At 36.3% G+C, this 16,297-nt stretch overlaps 2 protein-coding genes across 3 annotated transcripts; one reads left to right on the forward strand and one right to left on the reverse strand.

Moving 5' to 3' along the window:
- The first annotated feature begins 367 nt into the window (after window positions 1-367).
- LOC133871234 (uncharacterized) lies at window positions 368-5,891 on the forward strand. Its single transcript, XM_062308631.1, has 12 exons — window positions 368-739; window positions 1,039-1,258; window positions 1,353-1,553; window positions 1,674-1,744; window positions 2,105-2,267; window positions 3,016-3,609; window positions 3,752-4,132; window positions 4,240-4,315; window positions 4,386-4,449; window positions 4,997-5,132; window positions 5,369-5,482; window positions 5,618-5,891. The coding sequence occupies exons 1-12, from the start codon at window positions 435-437 to the stop codon at window positions 5,681-5,683; spliced, it is 2,391 nt and encodes a 796-aa protein (XP_062164615.1). The 5' UTR covers window positions 368-434; the 3' UTR covers window positions 5,684-5,891.
- A 488-nt stretch (window positions 5,892-6,379) lies between these two features.
- Window positions 6,380-15,666, reverse strand: LOC133871235 (uncharacterized). 2 transcript variants are annotated; one of them, XM_062308633.1, is made up of 16 exons: window positions 15,333-15,666; window positions 14,561-14,904; window positions 14,081-14,201; window positions 13,849-13,966; window positions 11,933-12,078; window positions 11,382-11,453; window positions 10,354-10,422; window positions 10,183-10,263; window positions 9,988-10,107; window positions 9,832-9,906; window positions 9,596-9,676; window positions 8,540-8,613; window positions 8,383-8,443; window positions 7,858-7,913; window positions 6,878-6,984; window positions 6,380-6,818 (listed from the first exon to the last, which is right to left on the reverse strand). In XM_062308633.1, the coding sequence occupies exons 1-15, from the start codon at window positions 15,513-15,515 to the stop codon at window positions 6,900-6,902; spliced, it is 1,686 nt and encodes a 561-aa protein (XP_062164617.1). In that variant the 5' UTR covers window positions 15,516-15,666; the 3' UTR covers window positions 6,380-6,818; window positions 6,878-6,899. The 2 variants fall into 2 exon arrangements, with proteins under 2 accessions (XP_062164617.1, XP_062164616.1); XM_062308632.1 differs by having other exon boundaries at window positions 6,380-6,984.
- Between the last annotated feature and the right edge of the window lie 631 nt (window positions 15,667-16,297).

The following is a 16,297-nucleotide window of genomic DNA, read 5'->3' on the forward strand; positions in this document are numbered from 1 at the left end:
TCATGAGAGAGACATTAATAATTTTTAGTAGTTTGAGGAGATATTGACTCAATTAATAATTTGAGAAACATTAACAATGAGATGGTAGTTTAAAAAATAAGTATATATATATATTTTTTTTTTTATCAAAGACAAAATAAGCAAGGCCACATTAATTCAGTGAAATTGGAGTACGAGGGGAGCGTAGTATTGACTCATGATAAAAGAAAGCAAAGAAAGTGAGGACATTTCATGCTCCATGGACCACGAATCATGGTAACAACTTCGAGGGCAGCCTCTTACTAGCACCCACTTTAGAGGCAGTCCTAAAACATGGCAACATACTAGAAAAAAACATGGCAACATAATTAACACAAAATGGCAACACCGTCAGCCCACTTTATGCGCGACAGCGCCAACCCGCTTAAGCCCGAGCGGGCAAACAGCGTGAGTGCATGACAAAAATGTTCTCATGCGCTCGCCATTCTCAGTTTCTCACTTCCCTCGCTGTCGTAATACCCCGATATTCACGCCGCCTCCCAAGTCTATCTGTATTAAGTCACCGTTCGCGTCTACGCAGTACCATACCACATTTCAAATCATTCAAATCTTCTCGTTGCTCTTCTTCGTGCTCGACCCGTACAAATACAATGGGATCGCTTTGTGCCCTAGACGAGTCCTTGCAGTACCCGATTGCTCGCAGAGACGAGTCCGTCTTCGAAGACTACCACGGCGTCAACATTGCCGACCCTTATCGATGGTAATTGAACGAAATGGATTTCTCACTTTGCAAAAAGCCTTGGTTGCTTAGATGGAAAATGTGTGAATATGATTCCAAGATTTATTTTTCGATTCAACTGGAGGTTTGATCCATGAGCTCGACAAGAAGAAATTTGTGTTATCTTTCACCGAAGATTCTCGAAAAGTGTTTCAAATTTTCCTTCTTTTTTTGTAAATTTTACCGGGAAATTTTGCAAACAGATAAGTTATTTTTAGGAACATTCGATGAAATTTGATTGGAACTACTTTTTGTTTTTTTGTTTCTTCTCAATTGGTTAGGCTTGAGGATCCTGACGCAAAGGAAGTGAAAGAGTTCGTGCAGAAGCAGGTGAAATTGACAGACTCGGTGCTCGAGAAGTGCGAGACGAGAGAGAAGCTTCGGGAGAAGATCACGAAGCTCTTTGACCACCCGCGTTACGATGCGCCTTTCAGGCGAGGGGACAAGTACTTCTACTTTCACAACACCGGGCTTCAAGCCCAGAACGTCCTCTACGTACAGGTTCGTGTGCTGCAATTGGATTTAATATAGCTATATGCCATATGCGCCTTGTTTGGTTACGAATATTCACAGGTTATCTATGTTTGTCATTCAGGATAGTTTGGATGGAGAACCTGAGGTTTTGCTGGACCCAAATGCGCTTAGCGAAGATGGAACTGTCTCTTTGAACACGCTCTCGGTTAGTGAGGATGCCAAATATTTGGGTTACGGGCTTAGCGCGAGCGGTAGCGATTGGGTGACAATCAATGTAATGCGGGTTGAGGATAAGAAGGTTGAAGCTGAAACTTTATCATGGGTAAGTGTCTTTGTGCTTGTCTTAGTCATCGAAAAAATGAAAAGAAAAGGAGAGAGTGGCTTTTTTGATAAAAAGAGAAGACAGACAAATGAAAGGGGTTATATATATATATCATTGCAGGTTAAATTTTCGTCTATCAGTTGGACCCATGACAGCAAAGGGTTTTTCTACAGCCGATATCCTGCTCCCAAGTACGTGAACATCATCAAGTTCTCACATTTATGCAAAGTTTTAAAATTCTGACCTGTGCCTCTTGGCTGATCATGGCTTTTAAAAATTGCGCGTACTAATTTTTAGGGGGAAATTTTTTTTGGAAAACATCTGAAGAAAATAAATTTGGGGAAGTTAAAGAGGATATTGGAACTTCTTAAAACCAATTTTACCTGAATTTGAGTGGAGAAAAGAAGGAATCTCTAGACTATTTGTCAATCATGAACCACTGTAATGATATTGCATATGTTTGAGCAGGATTAATTGGATTAAGTGCATCATATTTGAGATTTTCTGGTTTGTTATATTGAATCCATCATGATAGTGGTATTATGCTGTAGAGAGGGAGAAGATGTAGATGCTGGGACAGAGACTAATTCTAACCTTAATCATGAGCTATACTATCATTTCTTGGGTACGGATCAATCCGAAGATATTTTATGTTGGAGAGATCCTGAAAACCCTAAATACCTGTTTGCAGGCAGTGTTACGGATGATGGGAAGGTAATTCATCTCTCATTTCATGGCTTTTATGGTTATGTTGGATTTGTATCTGCTTTCTTCTATTGATGTCAATCTAACCTCATGATTCTCAACATTTTTTTTTTAATAAAGTAAACACATTGTGATGAAGCATTTTCATTGTTGTCGATTGTTTTTTTTGGATAGTTTCTATTTCCTCTGGCAAGAGTAAGATTTGGAGTTCCTCTATCCCTGAACATTGTTTCAGATTTAGCATTAGAAATGAGCTTGCCTTTGAGCTTGTGCCCAGAAAAACTGGAATTTCACTCTACGGTTTCAGGAAAAAAATCCCATTTAGAACAAAGGCTTTTTGTACACGGGAAGGACTCGATGGCAGACTTACATGAGAAATAGGTTTTTACTAGTAATTAGAGGATTGATTTGCTTATTTAGTGTGAGCATCAGTGCAAAGTTGTGCTGTAAAAGGTAATTTGCGGCAACCCGATGGCACTGAAAGCAGACTGAAACAGCTTTAAACCCTTTTTATTTTTTTTCGGATGAAGCACCATCATTATGCCATGTTGTTAGTCTTTCTACTTAAACAGTGTCTTTAGTTATGTGAATAATTAAGGTCCATTTATAGTGCCTATATGCACGTTCGTGCACACATGAGCTAGAATGCCTAAATAATTTGGTTTAGATAAGAAATGCAAATGCAAATTTTTAAACTATTTATTATTATTATTTTGGATTTTCATTGAACTGAATCCACTTTTATCTTATTGTGCAGTATGTTCTTCTGGACATTGAGGAAGGTTGTGACCCTGTCAACAAGTTTTATTACTGTGACTTGTCTGCACTTCCTAATGGCCTTCTAGGTTTGAAGGGGAAAAATGATTTGCTCCCATTTATTAGACTTATTGATGAATTCGATGCACAGTATCTTGCCATTGCAAATGATGACACCGTGTTTACTTTTCGGACAAATAAAGACGCTCCAAAATATAAGTTAGTCCGAGTAGATTTGAAGGAACCAACTGTTTGGACTGATGTTATCCAAGAGGCTGAAAAGGATGTACTTGAATCAGCTAGTGCTGTTAATGGTAACCAAATGATTGTGAGTTACCTGAGTGATGTTAAGTATGTTCTGCAGATAAGGGACTTGAAATCAGGTTCCTTGCTGCATCAATTACCCGTTGACATAGGGACAGTATATGGGATTTCTGCAAGGCGTGAAGACAAGGTGGTTTTTATTGGGTTTACTAGCTTTCTTGCCCCTGGTATAATTTATAAGTGTAATTTAGAATCTGAGGTTCCTGATATGAAGATATTTCGTGAAATTGTTGTTCCTGGTTTTGATCGCTCAGAGTTCCATGTCGATCAGGTAACTTTTATCTTCTTGATGCCCTTATCACTTTAATTTGCTTCTTCTTCATGTTCACTTCGATGGTTAGGGGCAGCTGCTCCTCTCTGTCTCTCTACTCCTCTGGAGTATGTGTTTATTTGAATGGCTTTCTCATCTCCAGGTTTTTGTGCCTAGTAAGGATGGTACCAAGATACCGATGTTCATTGTGGCCAGAAAGAATATTCTTTTGGATGGATCACACCCTTGTTTGTTATATGGATATGGTGGATTTAACATTAGTCTTACACCATCATTCAGCGTTGGTCGTATCGTACTCACACAGCATCTAGGTGCTGTTTTCTGCGTAGCAAACATTCGTGGTGGTGGAGAGTATGGAGAGGAATGGCATAAAGCGGGTTCACTTTCAAAGAAGCAAAATTGCTTTGATGATTTCATTTCTGCTGCTGAATACCTTATATCTGCTGGTTATACCCAACCCAAAAAGTTGTGTATTGAAGGTGGAAGCAATGGTGGGCTTCTTGTTGGGGCTTGCATAAATCAGGTATTGCTGTATTAGATGGTGCTATTGCTCGATTGTATTCTTGATTCTATCTCTCGCCATAGTCATTTTGAGTGCTTTGATTAAATTACTTTTTTTTTTTTTTGCAGAGACCTGATCTTTTTGGTTGTGCTTTGGCTCATGTTGGTGTTATGGACATGCTGCGATTCCATAAGTTTACAATAGGTTAGTTTAAATCTGTTGGATTCACTAGTTACCACTTTTGAATCATGTACTAAATTAGCTTGCTTTCTAGGCCATGCATGGACTTCTGATTATGGTTGTTCAGACAAGGAGGAAGAGTTTCATTGGATGATCAAGTGAGTAAATTTTATCCTATGTTAAGTATCTGATTGGAAGCTTACCGTACTTCACATCAATACTTCAAATCTCTAATTTGTAATTTTGTACCACATATTATTATGTGAGAACCTGGAAAACTATAAACTTTTCTTGATCTTGTGATGTTGGACTTGAAAGTTAAATTTATTCATTGTTATTCAATTCAGTACATGTGTTCGTGTGTGCTCACTTTTACCTCATAGTTCTAGCATTATCCATATTGATTTTTCTTTCTTGATTCAATGCTTTAAGATATAATTTACCTTGTTCAGTTGTTATTTGCCATGATTATTTATGTTCAAAGAAGCTTGATTGTATTAGATATTTGTCAATTAGTACGTATCATTACCTTTCTGTTTTGGACTGCTTCCTTTTTGCGCTTTTGACATATTTTTACTTAATAAAACGACTATTTTACATTTTGGTTCTACTGAAACACTATTTTATGGAATTGTTTTGCCAGGCTTCTTCACATAGGAGAGTATGGATGTTACTCACTGTTGATTTTATTGGGTTTTTTCTTAGGTATTCTCCACTGCATAATGTCAAGAGACCTTGGGAACAGCATCCGGATCAACCTTCCCAGTACCCATCCACAATGTTATTGACCGCTGATCATGATGATAGGGTTGTGCCATTGCACTCACTGAAGTTATTGGCGGTTAGTCCTTTATCTTTAGCAGAAAACTTTGAAGTTTTATTAGCCTATTCTTCTCTAATTGCAATGTAAGAATGATTCCATTTTATCATGTTGGACATTTATGGACGATACATGTCTAGCTCGCTCTCCTCTCTACCCAACTGGTTGGAATTTGTAGATATGTACCCTGCACGTGTGTTAATTAATTTTCTTTTCTTGTTTTTCCTCTTCTGAAAATGGTTTCTATTCGTTGTCAGACTATGCAATATGTTCTGTGCACAAGCTTGGAGAAAAGCCCCCAGATCAATCCTATCATTGGTCGCATTGAGTGCAAGGCAGGGCATGGAGCTGGACGTCCTACACAGAAATTGGTAACATTTAATTATATATATTTTTTCCATTCCTTTCTTCTTCTTTTTTTTTTTTTTTTCTTTCTTTTTTTCCTATAGTAGTGAAGTGTTATTGTCTGCTTCTTAATTATCGGTCGTGGGGTCTTCTACTTACAGATTGATGAAGCTGCTGACCGGTATGGTTTTATGGCCAAGATGTTGGGTGCATCATGGATTGAATAGATGTCATTAGTTAAAGAAAGTGAAGATTTGGCGGGAGGTTGTATATGATTCAACAACCACGACAAAGGAAATTAAGGAAATGATGCTGTAGTCTTTTTTGACATTTTATACTATGATTGTTAGGAATTATCTTTAACTTTTCTTTTGGCCATTCAATAACTGACTTGGAAGTAGTTGTTTAATTTCACTTCCTACTCATTTAAGAAAATTTTGCATGCGTTAATATTATGAATAGAAAGGGGAAAATTACACTTTACCTCTTTTAAAGTTTTATCCAAATTGCAATTTTGCCTCAAAAGTGAAAAAAGTTGTAATGGACTCCAACCAAGTTTCCTAATTTTACAATGTAGCCAATTCTTCTAAAAATACTCCTAAAAAAATAATTTTAAAAAAAAACTAAAAAGAAAAAGGAAAAAATTGTGGGCGTCTGAAACCACCCCATGGAGCATTTGGAGATATTTTCTAGTCGTTTTTTATTTTTTATTTTTTTTTAAAATTTTATTTTTTTTTATTTTTTAGGAGTATTTTCGAAAGAATTGGCTACATTGCAAAATTAGGAAACTTGGTTAGGGTCCATTGTAACTTTTTTTTTTTTTTTTTTAACTTTAAAGGCAAAATTACAATTTGAATAAAACTTTAGGGGGTAAAGCGTAGTTTTCCTATAAATATGAAATAACCTACGAATATGGATTCATGGAACAAGTAGTAAATGATACATAAAAGATGTAATATTACTTTAAACCATCAGTAAGTAAGTTTGACAGAATGTTAATCTAATAAAATGTAGCAACGTAGGAATAACAAAATGTTGGATTGGGTGTACATTTTTTGAGCTGCAATAACGAACGAATGCTGAATACTGTCGAGGCAATTCTTGTGATGGGGATCAAAAAACAAGCACTCAGTCAACAGGATGAGAAGCGGTTCATGCCCTGCTTCATATGAATAAGGAATATGTGCGACTCTCTCCTTTGCTATCCGAGGCAATCAACTGAAATAAGTATTCCATTCTATTCTGCAACTGAAAACGATATTCATTTGGGGCTTGTCCTAGTCTGAACAACACCAGAGAGGACGGGGGAAGCGTGCATGCTTTTGGCAAATTTGTGGAGACCTCTCTCTTGTGATCAGTTGCAAAAAGCTATTTGTAGCAGAAACTCACTGAATTGATTTAGACACCCAATAAACCATCTTAAAACCACATAAAAAAAGGGCCTCATTCTGACAGAAAACAGTCCATTTTCACATCTGTAACATCAAGTTGCAGTATCTCTGTTCTGCAACCTAGGATGGATCCGATGCTGCAAAACGGAAAATGAAAAAAAGGAGAGAGTCAAACCTCTTTAAATAAAGACTTGATTATAAACCACTACCAATGTCTTTGACTCTCACATTTTCTTCAGTAATTGCATTAGAAAATGTTATAGCAGGTATCTGGTACCAATATGATAAACCATGATCCCAGGAAGTTGGATGTTTGTAACATTATAAACAGATGCAATTTAGAAATAGGTCAAAATACGATTTTAGTCCCTAAATTATCGATTCTGTAAATTAGTCCTCAAAATTATGAAAAACACCCCAATGTTAACCTTTCCTTGCCATCATTAGCCTATGGAATTGGCTGATGGCTTTGTCCCACCTGTACTTGCATTGCTAAGATGACACGTTAAGCCACAATTGGATTTATAAAATCAGAGACGATGGGGACCATGTCAGCAATTCAAGAAGAGGCAGTACAAAACCATTAATCAACAAGCCAATTCTGTTGGGCCAGCGATGGGAAGGCAAGGCAAGAGTAACATTAGGGACAAAATTAAAATCTGATACATTCAGGGGCCAAAATCGTACTTTAACCTTATAAATATTATCATATCCAAATCAACAGCACCAGGGAGGGTGGCATTGTGCAGAGCCAAAATGCCATAGAATAGTCCATTTGGCTTTATTTATTTATTTTTAAGTAATTGACCCCAATGAAAGGGGAAGGGGAGATTCAAACTAGGAATCTCCGCTTCATGAGACGTGATTTCTAACTGATTGAGTTACTTTGAAGGTTAAAACACAGCTAAATTGAAGTGACATAAAGCATACTAGCATAGTACAGCAATTGACGTGATAGGTAATACAGTGAAATCATTTTCTGATTCAATATAAAAAGTTACATCTCTTACCTAGGATGTGTACGCCCAAGATCCCCATGGACAAACTCCTTGATATATGTTCCAGCCTGAATTCCAAATAACAGCATTAGTATTTTCTGTTTATCATATATGAACTCAGGAAATCAGTCTTTCATGCAACAAAGAGTTGTCAAACTCTTCATAAAACTCGTTGTGATCTGAGTCAAGTCCTTTTATTGTACATGCCATTTGTAAAGCAGAAATAATATAGCTTAAGATTTTAATGGTAGCTTCTGCTCTTTAAAAGCTTAAGCACCCTTTAAGAAGCCCCAGCATTTCTTTTTAATTATAAACCAAACCATTAAAATCTAACAACATATCCTATTACGAAACAACAAAATTCAACGGTACGTTGTATAACCAGAGATTGGGATTACAGTTAAACTGACTGGTTAAGCATCATTCATCAAATCCCAAATGGCTCTGGTTAAACATCATTCACCGATTTGGATAAAATCACAAATATAATGTTGGAATAAAAGTATATTGATATCAAAGTAAAATAAATTAGACTACCTGGGTGCATAGATGCAAAAGAAAATATTGAGAACTTCCACCAATCCTCTCAATTTTCATCCTAAATTTTGAAAAGACAGAAGATTTAGATATTCTGAATATAGCCAAAACAGCAGATCTTAAAAAGGCTATGCTACATAATTGGTAAGGCTCCAACCAATGTATTATCTTTTCACGTTCTAATGGACTTCGCCGATGAAGCACCCTTATTGGGGTCCTCTGCAAAATTTTCTGTATGGAACAAAAGCAGATTACAAGTAACTTTCATTAGGAAAATAAGCTTTGTAACGGCAGCCTTATCTAGAGCAATTCCAGTAGTGAAGAAACTAACAAAAAAAAAAAAGAAAAAAAAAAAAAGCAGATAAAAAGATTCTGTCATTCAACAAGGACAAACACTGAATATTGCTAAAGGCTCCATATGTAAATTCAGAGACATCCTGATCATTAAATGTTCATAAGGACCTGTAGCTCTCTCACTTCGATTGCCCCATAGTTCTTGAATATATACTTAAATATGGAGCAGATTGATGCCTTTCCAGACACAGAGCAGAAATCCTTATAAAAGTAACTAATGAAGATTTTGAGAAGGTAGTTCAACTCTCTTATTTTTAATTATCTCTTCTATTGCAACATACATGGTAAGGCTAAAAAGTAACTGAAGATATGGCTGTTTCTAGACACAAACAAGCAACTAATGCATCCTTTCTCGTGGGGTTTCCAGAATGAATAATGTCTTAACAATATTTATTGGAACTCCAAAATAGCAAGGCATTATTCCCATAATCAGCATGTTCTTGATAGGCCAACCCCCGCTCGAGGCACAGGATGATTTTCAAGAGAGAGAAGCATGTTTGCATTACTGGCAAGTACTAGCCCTTTCGCCTGTTCCTATCTCCTACTTTTTTCCAGACAATTACTTCGTCAATTGACTGGACACATATGCCTTATGCTTTTAATAAGACAAGTTTATTACTTATCAAAAAAATTGATTGGACACATTGATGAGCTCGATTAATGTGTTTGTACAACGGAAATGATGAACAGGACATGTAATTTCCTTAATTCCAACAGGATACTTTTCTCTTGCACTGCTTCATGCAAAATTCCATTAAAGTAGAGCATCACAAGGGATATCATGTTCAAAACTTTAACACAATAAAAAGAAGTGAAAAAGGAAAGATTTATAAAGATATGAAGATTGCAAACAACTCACTAAGTCCTTGAATGAGGATATAGACTCCAAGTCTTCATCCTCAAGTGGGCGTGATATCCACACTAGTGCAGCATATTGCTTCTGCACAAGATAGGTGACATAGTAAAAATAAGAATCCAGGTCTAATTTTGTAAACTTATTTCAAAACATCATGCAAATAAACATAACAGGTATGAAAATATAGTGAACAATGAATTGGTATTATTTATATAAAAGAAAATTATATAAACACAAACCTGCTTCTCTGCTTCTCCTTCATGTATCAGGGCCCACCCCTCATTGCCTACAACTTTCAAATTTTTTACCCCAACCTGCATCCAAAAGGTGCTCACAGTTATCACAATTGTTAATAACAATAAAAAAGTAATGCATCAAATCGGAATTGAACTTACCAATTTATTTTCCAAGTCATTTATCTTTATTTCTATTTCTTTAACAAATGCTTCGGATGGTATATGGCGGGCATTTTGTATCTCAACCAGGAAAGGCCTACCTGAACCCAACATTCGAACCTGAAAAGAGAAGTTCCATAATTCAGGACTTCATTCATTTAGCTCAACATTGAAGTAAGGAAAGCAGATCTTTACATCGATATCCTCTCTCCCAGCAGCATGAAACTTATGATTGTCACCTTTACACATAGGAAGGATGTGGCTACCTATTATCTCCTACAAATAAGCACATTACTCTGTAAACCGCTCCATAAAAAACAACCTCAACGAGAATATAACAGCCATGACAGAAAGAATAGATGGTACCTCAACAGATGCTTCTCCCATTCTTTCATCATCAATGATCCATCGTGTTTGACTCACATTTCTCGAGTACTGCAATACAAAGAGTAATATATTGACATTCTGTGGGTACTGCAGTACAAATACTAATAGCATGAATTGTAAATTGCACGGTGTACACCTTTCATATTCAAAACTTAACCATCAAATATTGCTTTGCCACTAAGAATAAACTTTCAAGTGTCGAGTAACATTGTAAAAAAAGATGCTCCACAATGTACCAATAAATATCATGATGTATGTGGCCAGCTTTAATAGATAAATGTTCTTGCAGGAACTTTGCTTGATGCATAACAGTGAATCATAACGGATGATTCAAGATCATATCCACACACGGCTTCCTAACACAATATGTTCTCTTGCCAAGGCATCTGCTTCCATGTAAGGAATGTGACCACATGATGTTTATGTAGGATGTTGACCTCACTATTTAAAGTAAAACATGCCATACCCACTCTATATACTTCTTTTTCTTTTTTCTTTTTCTCGGCCTATATTTAAGATTTGGACGACTTAAACTCCTTACGAACAGAAAGGGTCTTACTCCACCATTGTGGGGTTACGTTGATTTTATTGCTCTTCAACACTTTCGGTGGATGATGCAGTTGATCATTATCTCCACAACATGCAAAAACTGGGAACAATCCTTACACCTTCAGAGCATCTCTATGGTAAGCTACTTGTTGACTAGTAATTTCACTACCCTTTGTACTACATCAACTCCCTCCTCTCTTCTTTTCTTCCAATTTCAACCTCATCAATATGCTTCTTATTATTGTAGAAGCAGCAAGGAAAGAAACTGTTTCCTTATTAAACCAAAAAGATTATAAATCAAGCAACATAAACAAGATTTGAATGTAACACATAAGATTTAGACGCCATGAGGTTAAAATTGATAGACTAGACACCAAACACACTAAAATCTCACATATTTAATTGCTAAAGTAAATATTCCTAAAGAACAAACAAAATTCTTTATACCAATAGTTTACCTTCAGGTATCTCCCACCAAAGTAGATAGGTGTTCTGTAGCAAAGAAGCACCAAGTGGCAGGCTTCATTGACCTAGACAATTAGAAAACCCAAACAATGTCAGGACCATATTAAATCCAACAACGAACCAAAGCAAAATAGTCTAAATTTGATCAAACACAAACCAATCAGCACAACATGAACCGCAACGACTTCAAATCCAGTTGATGATTGATATTAAAAAGGCAACCCGTTTATACCAACTTGTACAAAGACTAAGATCGCCCAGATCTTCTCTCTTTCTTATAATGAAATCAAAATGATCGTCTTTTAACCATTAATTTCAAACTGCCTTTGCCACATCAATCAGTACAGAATTACCATGATATCAGCGGGTAAGAGAAGCATTCTCCTATTTCAAGTCATAAATAGAAGGGAATTCAACAACTAATTCAAAAACTTGATAGATAGTGCTCAAAGCATTAAGATCATTTATATATTGAGTTGGTAGAAACCATACCAAACACAAGCCTAATAGTGAAGCTCTACGCCATAAGGAGCAAAAGAATTACCTTCTCTTGTGGAAATTTAAAGCACTGAGAAGACCGATTATCTTGCAAACCATCAAAAGATCTTTCAATGGTCACATCAGCTAAACCAGAGCGTTCAATGTCCCCAACTACACAATCATCAATAAAGTCTGTACTGTTTCTGGTGCCTGTATCAATTAGCAAAGTCAATTGAGCATCTGTAGTCGAGGTATAAATGCAAATAAATTAGTGATTAAAATGAATAAATTTGGACATCAGTCATAGTTTTGGGACCTAATCTGAAATATATTAGCCAGAGGATTATAGTGTTCTTCTATATATATATATATATATCGGTCTTATCAAAAAAAAAATATATATATCGGTCAGAACCTTGAACCACAAACATGCAATGGCATAAAGTGGATTTTCTACAAATTTTACAGTAATTACAATGACTAATATATATAAATCGGTCAGAACCTTGAACCACAAACATGCAATGGCATAAAGTGGATTTTCTACAAATTTTACATTAATTACAATGACTTGGAAGTTGGAATTCCACGTCTCTCCTATCATTCACCAGGCTTTAGCTTTAGCACTTAGGGTGCGTTTGGGATTGCGATTTCATAAAGAAAAAGTGCGATTTTAAACCAAATTGCAGAAAATGAACCGTTCGAAAACTGCATTTTTAAAAAATTGCGATTTGAAAACGTAGAAAAGTGCTTATTCAAATCGCAGGCAATGTGGTGCTTTTTTGAAAACGCAATATTTTAAAAGGCTAAACTGCGATTTTAAAGGTCAAACTGCGATTTTGCAAAACGCTTAATTGCGTTTTTAAAAAATCACTTTTTTAAATCGCACATTTTAAAATCGTTATTTTTAAATCGCATTTTTTGAAATCGCAAACCCAAACGGACCCTTAGTGCGACAAGCATAGAGATCACTGAATTCATTTGATCAGATTGCTCTGTTTGATACCATGTACGTTTAAATTGGTATAATCAGTTCATCTAACAACCCCAAGGGGTTGGCTAAAGTGGTAAGAGCCTTGGTCTTTGTGGTAGTCCCATGAGGTCTAAAGTTCGAATCCCCTTGGGTGCAAACAATTCTTAAGGGCTAGCCCGCCGGCGAAGCTGGAACCTTACCTGATCCATGTGGAGGGAGCGCTTTATATGAGTCTGAGATATACCTGACAAGGGTGGGTACACAAAGTGGTCATGCCTTGGAGGGGCTCCTCATTATGAAAAAAAAAAAAATGCAGTTCAACTAACAACCAGGCCCTGATCTTTGTCCCAAAATTTCAATTTCCAGATAAGTAATCATTCATATTCACATAAAGAGAGAGTAATTTGTAAACCCCTATAATTTACTTCTTTTAGCTAGTCATTCAATGGATGCACCTCCTACCAACACCACCACCTACCTCCAGAAGCAGCAAATTGAATTACTTCAACAGAAATGTCTTCCATATAATTGCCCTGGGGATGCCGCCAAACAAAATTTATGTCCTTTGGAAATTAGTCCCCATTATAACACCTTAAGGAGCCGTAATATTAAACATCTCAAATTGAAAAGGAGATAGAAAGCATGTATCTTTCCCAATCATGGTTCTAATTCTCCACAAAATCTTCAGAATCAGATAATCTCCCAATACATCAATTCCGAACCTGAAAATCTAATTCTAACAGAACTTGTATAATTATATACCTTAATGTAGCAATTTGTTTAAGATAAATTCTCATCATGGATAGTTAGGAAAGATCTCAATCTTCAATCGTAGTTTCCCAATAAAATCAGAACATAAAATAGAACTACATGGGCATGGCATTAGATGGCTTTCAAGCTTGAAAACAGAGCAACAACATTGAGTAATAAAAAATTGCAGGGTTTTACTTATGGCTTTCATAATGAACCAACAAGAACACTTGGGGTTGATATAAATCTTTACATGCCTGTATTTATTCTCTTGCAATCCTGTTTGCTCACTGCAACACTCTGAACCATTTTCGATGCTTTAGGGTGAGTGTATGTCAAACGGATCCGGAACACGCTTATACCTAATTTACAATCCTGTGAAACTTTTAATTTTCATAAAATATAGATGCAAAATTCAAGAATTCAATATATTCTCTACCCTTTTGAATCCTAGGAAATTTCAGTACTAGGAGGTGAATCTTTACTCACCAACAATGTTTCAAGGGGTTTTGTTAAGTAGAATTTTAAGTCATCCTTTGCAGATATACATTGAGAAAGTGACCTTCCTTGGAACCAAAGTTCAGACCCATACTTGCTTTTCATGTACAACCTACAAAAATTGGAAATTGAAACAATTGTCACCAAGTGATAAATAGTTATACTATTGGGCAAAAAACAAGCCAGAAAATGTACCAAAACAGATATCAGAATTACCAGGGAGAAAATCATATTGAAAAGAACCCCCCATGAGTATTAGAACATTTCAGTCCTATAAAACTTTAAAAGGTTGCTGACAAGCATAATAGCATGATAAGACTTTCTTCCTTTCTTTCTTTTGAAAGCAAAAAGGACAAACCAAAGTTTAAGCAACCCATCTTTTGAATTTGAACAGGACAGGTACCACTACTGACACATGCTCCGGGGTTTTAATTAGAGATTACACAGCTTCAGCATGTCAACAATTCTTACCAAATTAAGTGTTCGTTTTCAAGGATAATTGGAGGAATGGACACTTCAAGGGAAAAGCTATCAATCTGATGGCCCTCTCGCTTTACCAGCTCAGAAACCGCAACAGCCATATCATTAGTGCTTTTTTTCACCACCATCCCTTTGTCATCACAATACGTGAACTGCAATATACCTAAACAAAGGGTGCAAAGCACTGCCTCGACTTCCAATTCCACAGAAGTAGGCCTTCTGCTCGAGTCTTCATGTTCTCCAAGAACTGGACTCAATATCGATGGTGAGAGCGAGGAGCAAGAATAAATATTTTCTCGGATCCCAAACAGCCGAAATATGCATCGGCCGCATACCTACAATGCAACAAAATATCACAAAATCGCATAAATCATTGAAAATTTTCCTGTAAACGACATTTAATCTATTTCCACGCAGAGTGATGAACTAATATCTATAAATGGTAGATCCACTGGCATCAACAACACAATCTATAAATGCGGTTTTCGCAATTCTAGACATCAAAACCGACTGTCATCAATTTCACCGAGTAATTTCACATTCGTAAAGTTTCTGTTGAGCATTAAAGCTATTATGTAGACAACGACATTAAGTATCAGGGCTTTCATAACCATATAAGTATGCTCAATAATTAAATTCTACAAATTTATTTTCTCTTCAAAGCAATCCAACAAAACTTTTATGAGTAGCTTCAAAGAAGGAAAACAAATTCAAAAATCGATCACGAAAACTCAGAAACCCTAAGAATCGTAAAAGAACGAACCCCAATGGACACCAAGTCCTTCACGACGTGTGAAGGCAAGCCTTGTCCGACGCCGTGGAGAGCCCGCGCATGTCTATCGCTGGTGCTTTCCTGGCATTCCACGATGGTGGAGATTGCATTCGCTGCCTCAGAGTCAGGGTGAGGGTCGAGGCTAACCTGCGCCGTTTCGGTGTCGTTCGCCATTCCACTTTCACAACGGCTCTCCCAGAGGGCAATGGCGGCTGAGCTTAGTCGAGGAGAGTGGATGGGGAAGTCTTAGGTGTTGTATGGGACCACAGGATCTTGATCATTCGCGTACTTTTCTTTTTTCCTAAGTCGTTCGATTAAGATTCTTTGCAAGCCTTAAAAGAGTAATGTATGCTGCACATGCAATATAGTACAACAAACAAGGCTGATATTAATTTTTTTTTGCAATTCTTAAAATTGAAGCCGTTTGTATGTAATGAACGGCTGAAAAAGAGCCGCATCATTAATCATAAGAGAAATAACTAATAAAAATATGGAAAATACTCTACTTTTCAATTTTATTTTATTTTATTTTATTTTTTCATTTTCAAAATGGTTCTCAAATCATACTCTACTTTTATTTCTTCATGACTTGACCTTTTTATTCTGTGTTCATTAGACACAAATGGTTGGAATTTTAAGGAGAGTAGTGCTAAAAATCTTCCACTAGTAGGTGAAATAGTTGTGAAATAAAAGTATGATTTCATTGGACTGAAATTACAATGTTCAACAACGCTTAGATCAACCCTACTAAAAAAATAAAAAATCAAAGAATAATAAGTACTATTACATCAGCTCGATAAAATAATAATATAGTATATAGAATTACTCTTTAAAAATTGCAAGAATCTCGATCCAACACCACCTCCCCCCCTCTTCCACTCCCCTCTTCTTCTATTTTTCTTTTTTATTTTTTCCATATACTCTGGAAGAAAGAAAACCCAAAAAAGTAAAAATAA

Source organism: Alnus glutinosa, chromosome 6 (assembly GCF_958979055.1).
Source record: "Alnus glutinosa chromosome 6, dhAlnGlut1.1, whole genome shotgun sequence".
Taxonomy (NCBI): domain Eukaryota; kingdom Viridiplantae; phylum Streptophyta; class Magnoliopsida; order Fagales; family Betulaceae; genus Alnus; species Alnus glutinosa.

Excerpts from the sequence above, each read along its gene's own strand:
- LOC133871234 (XM_062308631.1), top strand. The coding sequence starts at position 435 with ATGACAAAAATGTTCTCATGCGCTCGCCATTCTCAGTTTCTCACTTCC. Across the intron at positions 4,133-4,239 it reads TTGGGGCTTGCATAAATCAG|AGACCTGATCTTTTTGGTTG; the intron begins GTATTGCTGTAT and ends TTTTTTTTGCAG. Across the intron at positions 4,450-4,996 it reads GAGTTTCATTGGATGATCAA|GTATTCTCCACTGCATAATG; the intron begins GTGAGTAAATTT and ends GTTTTTTCTTAG.
- LOC133871235 (XM_062308633.1), bottom strand. The coding sequence starts at position 15,515 with ATGGCGAACGACACCGAAACGGCGCAGGTTAGCCTCGACCCTCACCCT. Across the intron at positions 10,264-10,353 it reads TGGGAGAAGCATCTGTTGAG|GAGATAATAGGTAGCCACAT; the intron begins GTACCATCTATT and ends GCTTATTTGTAG. Across the intron at positions 9,907-9,987 it reads ATGACTTGGAAAATAAATTG|GTTGGGGTAAAAAATTTGAA; the intron begins GTAAGTTCAATT and ends TTTTGGATGCAG.